The 13,530-nt window shown below is 42.5% G+C and overlaps 1 protein-coding gene across 8 annotated transcripts in view; it reads right to left on the minus strand.

Annotated features, from left to right (window-relative positions):
• Positions 1 to 13,530, minus strand: part of LOC117757407 (pleckstrin homology domain-containing family A member 5-like) — a 198,845-nt gene that overhangs the window by 63,963 nt on the left and 121,352 nt on the right. For all 8 annotated transcript variants that reach the window (XM_034578551.1, XM_034578548.1, XM_034578547.1 and 5 more), the window contains exon 4: positions 2,494 to 2,577. In XM_034578551.1, the coding sequence (XP_034434442.1) occupies positions 2,494 to 2,577 (84 nt within the window). The remainder of the gene's footprint in view (positions 1 to 2,493; positions 2,578 to 13,530) is intronic.

The following is a 13,530-nucleotide window of genomic DNA, read 5'->3' on the forward strand; positions in this document are numbered from 1 at the left end:
TTAAGACAGAAATTCGATGAGAAATGGAAAGAGAGACAGACACCAAGCTGTTGGGTCTGCGAAACGTGGATCGGCAGAGTTAAAAAAGTTATGTATTGCGGGTACATTACATCCCAGAATCCTTCTGCTTCCTATTCAGCCACTGCCTCCAGGGAGGTCGGGCTCAGCAGCAGGACTGGGATCAGACTCAGTGGACTTGGACCAGTGTACAGAGTGTGGACTGTGACATGCAGCGTGGTCGGTGTGGGTGTCCATGCCACTGAGAGCGGTGCGTTATGTAGCGGCACACTGATGCTCTGTTAAAGGCCCTAACAGCTGCATGGACACATCGCCCTGTCTGTGCTTATTATATACTGACGTGGTACAATCAGAGCTACACTCCACCACACCACCACAGCGAGAGCCAAAAATGAAGAGAACGAAATCATTCAGTCATTACATCTGTGAGATCGCATTTTCCACTACTCAGACAGGTACTTAGATCACTTTTAAAAAGATCTAACCTGTCAACATCAGAAAATATCTATCATGGGATTACAGATTACTTGGGTAAAATCAAAACGAAATCTATTCCAGTATACAGTCTTAAATAAGGCAGAATTAAGTATTGTAAAAGGCAAAATGTATATAATGTATATTTCCTCATAAAGTTCAACAGCCATGTCATGTTCACCCACTCTGCTGATCTTAAAACATCCATACTCTTTACATTTGCTTTTGTTCTTCTGTTCCACTTTTTCTACCGAGTCGAGAGAGAAGCTTGTCAGGTGAAAGCTGTGGCACTTTGTGGGTTGATCGCTAAATATAACTGACGAGAAGTGAAACGACTTAAACTGCTGCATTGTCAGACCTCACATCTCCATTAGCTGTAAGAGGCTGTAGGGAGCCAGGCTTCAATAACACCTGTGAAACGTTGGAAATATGTGGAAACTAAACTCATTGTTTGCATGATGTGCAGAATTGTGATCATAAAAGAACCTGCTGCTTTGACTACTTGCAGTTCTTGTTCACGCGGAAATTCCTAGATATCTCTGGCGCTGACGACAAAGTCTGAGTCTGATTATTAGGATCAAAGACCTGAACTTATCAAAAGCACATTTCTTTCTATCATCTTTGAGCAGATTTATGGAAAAAACCCGCTGTAACAATATCAAAGACATGTTGCACTAACACTGAAAGGTGTCGGCACCCCTGTGTGAATGTGACACTGACGCTCAGGCCACACTGGTTGCGTGTGAGGCGTGTGATGGCTGCGTCGCCGATCTGCTGATCACAGTCTGCGGTGGAGCTGCTACTTGAGGTTTGTGGTATGACTGTATTTCCCCAGAATAAAAGCAGATCTGTAAATGTCAGCACTCTACAGTATGAAGTCGTGCATCTTCTGGCTCTGCGATAACGACAAGAAAAAAAGCTAAGGAATGGATTCAGTCAACAAAATGCTAGACGCCTTCTACTTTGAAACAGGTACAGGAAGTGTTGCAAATATTTATGTAAGTGACATATTCGACAGATGTAGACCTTGAGACTGTGGTGAAAGATAATAAAAACTAAAACTTAGTCGTGTGGATGTCTAAACTAATATAACAGGCTTCATGACTGTGTCTGTCGAGGTAACAAGAATGTCAACAAATACAACAAATCACCCTAATCACTTGCTTTCATTAGCCCATAAAAACTAGAATTACTGTCTCACGGTCGTCTGCCTCCACCAAACAGTGAAGTGTCAGGAAATATGGTCACAATCGCCCCCTCTGTTCCAGAGTCATGGTGTTTAATAATGACCGGAACATTGTGCCGTCACAGTGATGTTGACCTGTGGCCTTTTGGATATAAAATGTCATCAGTTCATCATTTTATCTCTTTGTCATAATTAGAATGTGAGCTTTTGAGTTATGCGCAAAAAGAAAAGTCACAGTGACCTTGAAAATCGAAATCTGAGCAAGGTAAATAGAGAAGTTTGGAAACTTTGAAAACGGCTGCTACGTTTTACTGTGGACGGACAGAAACAGAGACGTTTGGAAACGATGACATTGACACTCAAAACTGCTTGCTCATTGGGTCTTTTCGGTCACGACGTAGCCAAGGATTCGTCAAGGTCTTATTACTAAACCTTCTTGCGGAAGAAGACAATCGGCATTAGCTACCAGCTCAGCTACCAGTGTATAACGCAACATGGACATTCAATTAGTGCTGCGGACCCTGTTGTCTTTGCTAACAGCTGCTGTTGAAACATGGTTTTCTCTATGAAAACCTAGCAGTATGCGTGTAGCCCCACTCGCTCGCTCTGGTCTAAGCAGGATTGTCTTGTGTATCCAAAGGCATCTTCTGTCCTCATGCAGGACATTCACATGATGCCTAAGCTGGACGATGCAGCTGCAGCAGGCGTTGAAAGAATGACTCCAACTATAAGAGTTTCCTTTGACCTTTCGAATCAGTGCAGAAATCAGAAGCATCCAGTGCTGTATGGGTGTGTCACAGTGCACAGAGACTTACTGTTCATTTACAACAAAGATGCAGTTGTCTTGGGAGGGGACTCCTGACACCGGGTGCTTGCAGGTCACCTTTCGCTCATTGTGACTGCAGGGAAAGACAGAGGCAGAGAGAGGCAGGAGAAAGACAAAGGAGGGAGAGAGAACATTGCATGAGTGAAACAACAACGCATCAGTCAAAACAGGAGGCACAGTTTAAGTCAAAAGGTAATACAGGACATCGCTGTCAGCTAAGAAAGAATCACATCTGCATGTTAAACTTTTAGAAAAAACAAAACGGGTTCGTCAGCTCCCTGACAGCGAGAGTGAGGAGGGGGGGCTGCTGCCCTCAGAAACACACTGCAAACGCACTCACTCACACACACCTGGAGGAATGGGTGATGCTGAACTTCAGCATGATGTCCAGTTTGGTCTCGGCTGTGACAAAAAACAAGTTGTTGCAGATGAGCACGAAGTTCCTTCCATGAAAGCACGAACAGCATGGGAACCCGTATCCGGAGCAGCAGACCGGACCGTGTGAGAGCGACTCGCAGCACAACACTGAACTGACTCTCTCTCACTCTCTCTCACTCTCCCTTCTCGCCCAGTGGCACTTCCTGGACCCATTTTCCCCGTTCTCCTTCCTGCTTTCATCATCTGTCCAGCCTCTGGTTTCAGCTCTTTCTCTGTCTCGTCCCTGTTCTGTGCCCCCTCTGTTCTACTGACTTGATTTCATTGTAATCACTTCACAGACCCAATTAACAGATGGACTGCCTTGACAGTATCCAGTGCTTGGAGTCTCAAAGACCACACAGTGCGCTTTACATAACGAGTCACATTCACATTCTATATGAAGTGGTTCACTGTCACATCCCCACTCCCACACACTGCCTGCTCAGCCATCAGGGGCAATTCGTCAGCGTCTTGCCCAAGGACACATCAACATGCGGATCGGAGGAGCTGGGGATCGAACCACTGACCCTATGATTAGTGGATGACCCGCTCTACCTCCTGAGCCTCCTTGACTTAATGAACTCAATGTGAACTGTCTACTTTTCAACCACAGAACATGGGCTTATCAAATAACTACTGTTCCATACAGAGTCGTCTGCGGTGACAACTCATTTTTTTTTATCAAACTAACAATATCACTAAATTGATCTTTAATATTCTATCCCCTTGAACTGCATTTAAATTATTACTTGATATAAAAAAATATTAAAATTACTCAAATAAATTTATTTAACTTATGTGATTCGAAATAAATGAAGTCTAAGCAGAGATTGGCCAGCTGTTCTATCAATAAATGGTTTGTCATTTTGAATCCCCATACTGATCGACTAATAAATACATATCAATAAGAATTGACATGGACTATATACATAAATACATATGATAAATCAGAGAGGCGAGCAGGCTGACTGTTTCCCTCGGCTCTAACACCTGAGTGAGATTCCTCAAATAAACAGTTTGAGCTCTCTGGGGGGGTTCAGCATGTGTTGGCAGCAGATGGAGGCTGAGTGTCGACACTGTGTTCACGTCCACATCTGGGTATGCCAGATGAACAGAAGCTGTGGGCTATCAGGAGGGGGGGTGAGCTTCTCCTTCTGGCTGTAATCTCACCAGCCGTGCAGCACCGTATTCTGGGATTCCTTTGCCACCCCAGTGCCCTGGAGCTGGAGGCTGGGTACAAAAGAAATCTCCCAGAGCACTCCATTATATTATTTTATAAGCCTGTCTTACCACACACCTTTGAGTCAAAATAATAAAGAGAGCAACATCAGTCGCATCCCGTGATACACTGACGAGTCTCTCTTTTGAAAAGAAACACGATTGAAGTGGAAGGAAGACTGGCATATCTGCTTCTAATAACATGACGGCACAGCCAAGGAGCAGCATATCATACAAAATGACAGGCAGCGAATGCACCCTCACGGCAGCTTTCAACGGGCTTTCAGCTCCAACTTAAAGCAGCATTTCGAACCAGGAGTACGATTGCACTCAATTTCAGATACACAGCGAGACAAATCACAGCCTGGCGTCGAGCAATGGGACTTGATGTTCGCTGTGCCTCATCCAATTTTAACTTCAGTCACATCTCTGCTGCTTCCCTGCAGGGCCTGACGTATTTCTTACGAGACAGGAAATTCACCCGAGTCACCTTAAGTCATTAGTGACACAGGCGCATTCATCCCATTAGCCAGACACATATTGAACGAAGGAGTAGAAACAGACAGCAGTAATAATTGCGCAGTTTAACATCCGGTAAGTCTATGATCATATCAATGTCACTTTAAATATTGACACTAAACCATACACACTGCTCCTTTAACTATGCTCTTTTTTATGAAGTGCAGTTATTTATCCTTTGCGTGATTTTTTATCCTCATCTCAACATGTGAAAAACCAAAAACTCAACAAACTGCAAGCAACCATCTGTCATTCAACCAATGAATACAAACCTTAAAGGGACAAATATGAGTTCATATTTATTGCAATACCTTTTTTATCAGCAAAAGTGAAGTATAAATAATCCCATGCAATACCTGCATTGAAAGAACTGGTTTCTTCAACTTTCACTTAGGAGGAAAAGTCATTAAACTAAAGTAAAGAAAAATGATTTGACATTCATTATGATAATCAGAATAATAATCCCAGAACCCCCCTGAAGGAGCGCCTTGGGATTCTCCAGGAGAAGCTAAGGGGGGATGTGTGAAACACCCGGTTTCCACCACAAATTGACCTCGGATAAGCAGAATAAAGTAGATGGATGATTACTTCAGCTGATCTAAAACTTTGTAGCAAGATGCCATTTTTGGTCATGTGGCCCAGCCCCACTTTACGACCCACAGTACCTTGCAACACAAAGCACACAGGCTCTGAATGGAATGGAAGCCTGTTACTATCCAGATCTTTCACCTTGATATCACAATAGTAAAATCACAACAGGGCATCTTTGTATGCGTCCATTCCCACATTGAACATAGTACATGAAATGCATGTAAATCATTTTGAATATGCATCCCAGGACACTGTTTGCAATGGTCTGAGGTTCACTCCCTGCAGCCTGAGCAAGTAACTGAGGCCCTAGTCACACGGTGGATGATAGAAATGTGTCTTTAAGTCACAGAACTTCAGGTTGTTGTGAGGGTGATAAAAGATGAGGATAGAAAATGAAGAGGCACAGCAAAGCAGGAGAGAAAAAGATGAAGGAGATGAGACATTTACTGTTAACAAGGGAGGCAAAGCCAGAGACACCTACTAATAAAAGTGGTTCACAGCAGTTTCCTGGTGTGGAGTCAACACTTTCTATTTAAATGTAATGACATCAAAGAATAATGGGACGGGGGATAAGGATGACCAGGAAGTGTACTCACTGCCGACACTGAAAAACTGTTTAGCAGTAAATAAGTAAAGCAGGGTGAGTGAATTTCCTTCTTTCCTCACCAGCAGTATTTTAGTTGTTATTAAAGTCAATTATGCCGAGCTATAAAACACATTTGCAATGTATTTTCATTTTATTCTGGCATTTTAAACATTGGCTTAGCGTTTGTCTCATTCTTTGGAAATGGCAGCTGGACTTAAATCCATATTGTATTTATGTTTTTTTTTATATGAAATGCGATTCAGAGTTTAGTTTTTATAGGACAAAAGAATTATCGGAAGGTGTTAGAGAGTAATCTAAGTTTCGATCTACTGTAAACTGGTTTTGGTGATAGGTTAGTTCTGTGGCTACTGTCCCTGAAAGAGGGCACCAAGCAAAACAGATTCCCAAGACCCACAGAATGATCAGTGCAGCTTTAAAAGGAATCATCTGGTTAACATCCATGTTCATGAGTCGACGAATCACGGAGCAGGGTGTCCATGGTAGCACAGAAGGAAGAAGCTGAACAAAGATGCTCTACAAAGACAAATATCTGAAGTTTGCCAACGAGCACCACTACACAACACTGCTGGGAATTTACTTTTATGGACTTAAAAGGTGCATATCGTGAAAAAAGGACACTACCACATTAAAATACCAGTGAAGTATGACATTGAATGATGCCTCAGGAGAGTAGCCTGGAAGTAAATCTACAACAGAATGACTTCAAATTAAATTGCAGAGAGATGGAGTGGAATGAGCTCAAAGATTCATTCACACGGCCTAAGAATGTGTCCGAGCAGGTGCATTGTTGGCACATGACCACTAGAGGCGGTAGAGAGCAATTGCCCTATTGACCAAACAAACCTGGCCTGAAGTCAGAGGTGCAGTTTTCTATTGGCTCGCCTACCAAATGAACCATTATAATATGAATCCACCAAGGGTTGAGCTCTTGGCATTTAAAGGGAATGTGAGACGGCACTCTGATTGGTTCACTGCATGTTACGCCAAAAACACACATGATTATTTACGAGACTAAGTGCAATCCTTTTGAACCGTGTGCCTGCCGCAGTGACCTTCTTCCCACATTAAACTGATCAAATGGAATTTGTAAAAAATGTACTTGCTCCATGTTGTTTAGACCAAGAGCTGAGATGGTTAAAATAATAATGTATAAATAATTCATACACCATTTTCTCCATAACACATCTGGCAAAAACCGTTGGGTCCTAACATTTTCTAGGGGATAAGGTTGATTTAGCAGTATCCATTTGCACATCTACCTTTCACACCGTCTGTAAAATATGCAGTATGAGAGGCTTTTAACCTGCCACTTTCATCCAGAGTGAATAACGGTGAACAATACACTGTGTTAAAATCCCCCAGATACCCCGTTTTAATACAAGCAACACGAGTGCAAATGTCAGAGCCATTAAATAGCAACAACAGTGGAAGACGTTTCCCTCTTTTGTACTGCGTATTTCATCTTATCTTCCCTTCGAGCACAGTCACAGTGAGGGGAACACTTTCTAGGCAGCCATTTAGAGCATAAGACGAGTGTGTCTGTCTATCTTGTGAATGAAATTTTAAAGTACGACGTTTGCTGCACAACAAATTATACCAACACACATTGTTCAATGGGAGCAGAGATGAAGTTTATCTGTATGAAAAAATGCGCTTACGTAATTCTGGCCTCTCACTGGTACGTGAAAGTCTTATTGATCATTTAATGATTTAATGAGTGTTTATTAATTTTATCATTATGGGGTATAACCAATATGTATTCTTTCACATTTCCTGTGGGAATTACATTATTGCACATTTGCCTTTTCTGGACCTCCTGGCTTCCATAGACCCTCAACCTGTTTTTTGCATCGCTGAGTCAAAGTTGTGCGAATAGATTCTGCAGCACAGTTTGAATATCTTCTTTGGAAATTGAAAGGTTGATGTTGAAATGTCTGCCTGCTTATCTAATCATTTATGGATGTTTGAGTTCAATTTTAAGGTGCTGTTTGTATTATGGCATGCCGCACTGTGCAATGTGACCAATATAAAGTTTGCAACTTCCTGTTTCTGTTAAGTCCACAGACACACCAGAGGGCAATGTTAATGTAATATCATTGTTGTCTCTGTTTACCGAACCACAACACTTTTTATTCTGTGGCCAAAAGGGGAAACTTTCTTATCATTTTTATTACTATTTTAGTTAGGTTTAGTTTTCGCCCCTGTCCATTTGTTTGTCAGTTTGTCAGCAGGATTGCACAAAAACTACGAGTGGATTCTCTCGAAACTTGGTGGAAAGGGGGGGGGGGGGGGCAGGGGCGGATCAGGATGAGGGAGCAGATCCAGGGATTCTTTTTCCACTTTCTTTGACATTGTGAGATGACAAGATTACATTTTTAACAATTTCCCTGAGAAGAATGAAGGAATCTTGATGAAGGGAATCAGGCTTATATTGAGGACAGATATTTATGATTGTGTGTAATTTGGCGCGGCTTTATTGAATTTAACTGACAGCTGGGTCTTGGTGGAGGCATTCCCTCTATTGAGTGCCATTCTTTTGTTTACTGTTTCAGGATGTTTTGGGGGATTCATTATTATAATTTAGGCTCTTTTTTGGGCGCTTTACTGAGTTTTAATATCTCCCGTCCAATAATGTGTACACTGAGATGAAGGCATGCTGAGGTGTCAGGTTGTTTGATCTGTGTATTTTGAGGCACAGCAGGTTTTATATTGTCTTCTGCAGGAGGAAGCGGCCTTTGAGTCTCTCTATGCCCTGCCCACATCTCTAACATCGCCACACTGTATACATATGATACACACACACACACACACACACACACACTCACACACACACACACACACACACACACACACACACACACACACACACACACACACACACACACACACACACACACACACACACATAGCTCAACTAATTCCATCCATGTGAAATGTCAGGTAATGTTTAATGTCATTAGTCAGTGTGGACAAACGGGCTTTGCTTTAAATGCCATGTGAAAAAAATCTACCCTGTTGTCAGAAGATTGTGTGTGTGTGTGTGTGTGTGTGTGTGTGTGTGTGTGTGTGTGTGTGTGTGTGTGTGTGTGTGTGTGTGTGTGTGTGTGTATGTGTGTGTGTGTGTGTGTGTGTGTGTGTGTGTGTGTGTTCTTATCCCTGCAGAGTGGCAGCCATTCACCCTGACTCCCTCTGGCCAGGCCACTAACCTTTCAGAAAGGCCACCAGCATTGACAGCCCTCCCCCACCCTCTCCTTTCTTCCTCCCTCAGTTTCTTTCTCTCCTTCCACCCCGCCCTTCTCAGCCTGGTTCTTGGTTTTTCTCCTCTGCTTCTCTCTTTTTCTCGCTGACCCCTGCTCGACCCATTCCCTCTCACTTTCAGCTTTTTCCCTCAATTAGGTCTTCCTCTGCCTGCCAGGCCCTCAGCTGCTTCTCTGACCTTTTAACTCCTCGCTTCTCTCCTCCTCCTCCTCCTCTCTCTGCAGAGACCTTCCTCTGTCTTGGCCTGCACAGGTTACTTACAGTCAAACACTAAATGCTAAAGCTACTGTTAAATTATGAAATGAATAACAACGACAAGACAAGTTGGTCTTGGAGAGAGCAGAGTGAATGTGTACCCTCCAGAGAAAGGTTTGGAAACGAAGAGGAAGTAAAGCCATCTGAAGTTTGGAAAATGAAATGCTCATAATAACTCCAGCCCTTCCTATTTGGAAAGGAAACTAAAGCCAAGAACGACACCAAATATACCAATATACAACAACTAATCCAAATTTAACAAACTAACCTAAGAAGCGTGCCAGCAGAAATCCTTCAAAAATAAAAGTCCGTACTTTGTACCATATACACGGCTCTTTCCAAGTGTACAAACTACTACATTTGTATTACTGCATAATTTGGGAGCTAAATCTGTGTGCCTGGCAAACAAGATAATCTGTTCAACCTGAATTGGTTCATGGCTTTTAATTCTGGCTCCTTTTGTCATGACACATGCGGAACAAGAAAACTGACTTCTGAGAAACGCTGAACAAATACGACTGCTTACAGCAGCTGTGCCACTCCACCAACAAAAGTGGTTGCCTTCTCTTCACATCCCTCTCGACGAGGTTTCTCTTTTTCTCTCCTGAACTAAAAATAAAAAAGTTTTTTTTAACCACCATTTTACCATCTGATTGTTCTTGACAACTTCGACTTAATGAGCTGACTGAGCTGTGATCCAGCGTATGACTGAGGCCGACAGAGATGAATAAATTCTTCTATTTACGTGATGAAACAGATGGGATATCTGCACCATTTAATCTGAAGATTTGCAACAATTACATATTTTTCATCAAACAGGGAGAGCAATTCAGATGATTGCCGAGGCTTAAAACGGAAAATGACAGACTTCAAAGGACACGCGGCCACGCTCTTTACTTCACAGTGAACGCAAATGTGTCCTGGTCCATATTAAAGGCCGTACATTCAACTGGAAATATCTTATATCGTTTGGTATTTTTTACAATTTCAAATCAACAAAACCACATTTCATTGTAATTTACTCGCTCATCCCCCTACTTACCCTACCCCCTCTCTCTATACACACACACACACACACACACACACACACACACACACACACACACACACACACACACACACACACACACACACACACACACACACACACACAAAACCAACACACGCACATGCACACATAGTGTGAGAGCCTGGGCCGACAAGTAATAGGTGACAGAGACAAAGTAACTCAGGCTGACAAATGATGCCTGAGGCTGACACAGTACATGTGAGGCTGGCACATGATAGCTGAGGCTGACACAGTACATGTGAGGCTGGCACATGATAGCTGAGGCTGACACAGTACATGTGAGGCTGGCACATGATAGCTGAGGCTGACACAGTACATGTGAGGCTGGCACATGATAGCTGAGGTTGACACAGTACATGTGAGGCTGGCACATGATAGCTGAGGCTGACACAGTATATGTGAGGCTGGCACATGATAGCTGAGGCTGACACAGTACATGTGAGGCTGGCACATGATAGCTGAGGCTGACACAGTATATGTGAGGCTGGCACATGATAGCTGAGGCTGACACAGTACATGTGAGGCTGGCACATGATAGCTGAGGCTGACACAGTACATGTGAGGCTGGCACATGATAGCTGAGGCTGACACAGTACATGTGAGGCTGGCACATGATAGCTGAGGCTGACACAGTATATGTGAGGCTGGCACATGATAGCTGAGGCTGACACAGTACATGTGAGGCTGGCACATGATAGCTGAGGTTGACACAGTATTGCTGAGTCTGGGAAAGAAGGAGCTGTGGTGACAAATGACAGCTCAGTCTGACCATCAACAGATGAGTTTGGGACATCATAGTGACAAAGCCGAACCTAATGAATTGCAGCTGAAGCTCATGGATGTTGAGTTTAAAGGGATAGTTCGCCCAAAAATGAAAATGCACTCATTATCCCCTCTACCACTATGCCGATGGAGGTGTGCGTGAAGTGTTTGAGTCCACAAAACACTTTAGGAGTTTCAGGGGTAAACAGTTTTGCAGTCAAATCCATAACAATTGAAGTAAATGGTGACCACATCTTCAAACGGGTTAGCCTCCATACTTCTCCTGTGGTGTCATCTAAGTGTCCGTAAGCCCCGACATTCAAATTCGACTCGAAACGGCGTCAATTACACCATGATTTAGCCTAAATGTCCTCTCATATCCTCCTCCTAGTTACTGCTGCAATAACTTGCGAGACGAGATCAGCGAGAACTTGCAATAGCTGCAGTTACTGCGAGAACTGCAGCAGTAACTAGGAGGAGGATATCAGATATTAGGAGTTATTACCAATTAGGTTTTTTAATATGTATGTCAGCCAATAGACTTTTAAATGCCTAATGTCGGTATTGGCGTTGGCCCTCAAAATGATCTTAACAACTGATAAACTGTTTAAAGCCAGTTGATTAAAAACACTAGTAATTATACAATATAACTTCTTGTTATTTAAGAATTTAAATGACTAAAATCAAGAATAAAAGCCAAATGCTGACTCCATAATCTTTCTCACAATATAAAGATAGTTAGTACAACCAGCAGAAAAGCCCTTCAAACTAACTAGCAAATAGATACAAAAAAGTATTAGCCTATTCATACATATATATGTGAAACTCATAACTGAATATTCCACAACCAAACGTTCCCCAAATACTAACTAAATGGAGCATGTTATTCAATACATATGTCGTCATGTTTTTTCGAGACATTACCTCCCGCATGAAAAAAGAATGCTTTTACCTGTGCTTGTGAGAACATGCCCACGTAGCCGGCTAAGTCCAAAATTTAGACATACATCAAACATTAAGCTTACCAATATATATATCGCTTACAATATTGCCTAAACCAATTAATGTATTGCTTAAAACACCCACTGCAACCAACAACGAGTTTGATGTGACAAAGGTCAAGTTTTCCTGTTTATTATTCTTTTTTAACCAGACCTTGACAATGCCTGATTTTGTCACGTTACAGTTTCTCCAAACAAGCAGTAACAAGCAGAGTAGCCACCGTACCCAAGTACACAAGTTGAGCCTAGTGCTTAAATAACCTTGAGTTATGTAACAACGAACAGCAGCCACGAAGACTGGTGCCACACAAAGCACATCACTTACATTGCCATCACACTCCTCCTGCACCGGCTCCCATGTTGCTATTGGTAACTGCGACAGATGGCTGATGGATTGCGATTTCGATGAAGGTCCCTGGAGGTACGTGCTATCAGCCAGGCGAGGATCCCACCAAAGACACAATCCAAAGAAATCGGCGAGGAAGAGAAGTCCTCTCTCCCCTTCTCTCCCCTTCTCTCCCATCCTCCCCCTATATGTCTGCACTCATCCTCATCACCATCCTCATCACCATGGCCTCTCAGTGCAGGCCAGTGATGTCATCGTCCTCCTCACTTTTACAAGACAGACAGAAGCCAGTAATTCTACAGTTTCACATCATTGCACTTGAGGTGTTTGGCTGATGAGTAACTCCCAGTGAAGGCAGCGTTAGACCAAGATTCAAGACATGATATTAATTGGCCATTACCAGGAGGATGTGTTGGGTTGAATATGCACTGAGCACTTAGCTGCTGGACGACATGATGCTTTATAACAAGTACTTAACCCAGGGGTACGTTTATGTTAATCTCATTGCTGATCATAATTCTGATACATAAAAGGTGCTATTTTCTCATATATGAGACAATGGTGAATAGTCACTACATTAACAAAAAGATGTGGGAGATCGAGTTGCATGATATGAGGTATATTACAACTGCAGTATCACATACTGACGTGATTCAAATTATCGGTTGTGAAATCTACACTGTATTTTTCACAAAAGCATCAGTGCAGCCAATTTAGTCCGGTGCAAATGGAATTTTAAATGGTCAAACTATCTCTAAATCACAGGAGACATAGTGGGAGTCTTATTGAAAAGTCTTAAAGCTGAGCCAGCCTCAGGTCTTTATCTGCTTTATCTTAACTTGAGATTTTCTTTTTTTCATTTCTATCAGTAATGACAAAATGACACTTACAAAGTAATACCTGACATCTGAAGACCTTGTGAGAGCCGGCAGACAGTCAGTCAGACAGGTAGAAAACAATCCATTCTTTTTATTTACAGAGTG

The sequence above is a fragment of the Hippoglossus hippoglossus genome, chromosome 23 (genome assembly GCF_009819705.1).
Source record: "Hippoglossus hippoglossus isolate fHipHip1 chromosome 23, fHipHip1.pri, whole genome shotgun sequence".
Taxonomy (NCBI): Eukaryota; Metazoa; Chordata; class Actinopteri; order Pleuronectiformes; family Pleuronectidae; genus Hippoglossus; species Hippoglossus hippoglossus.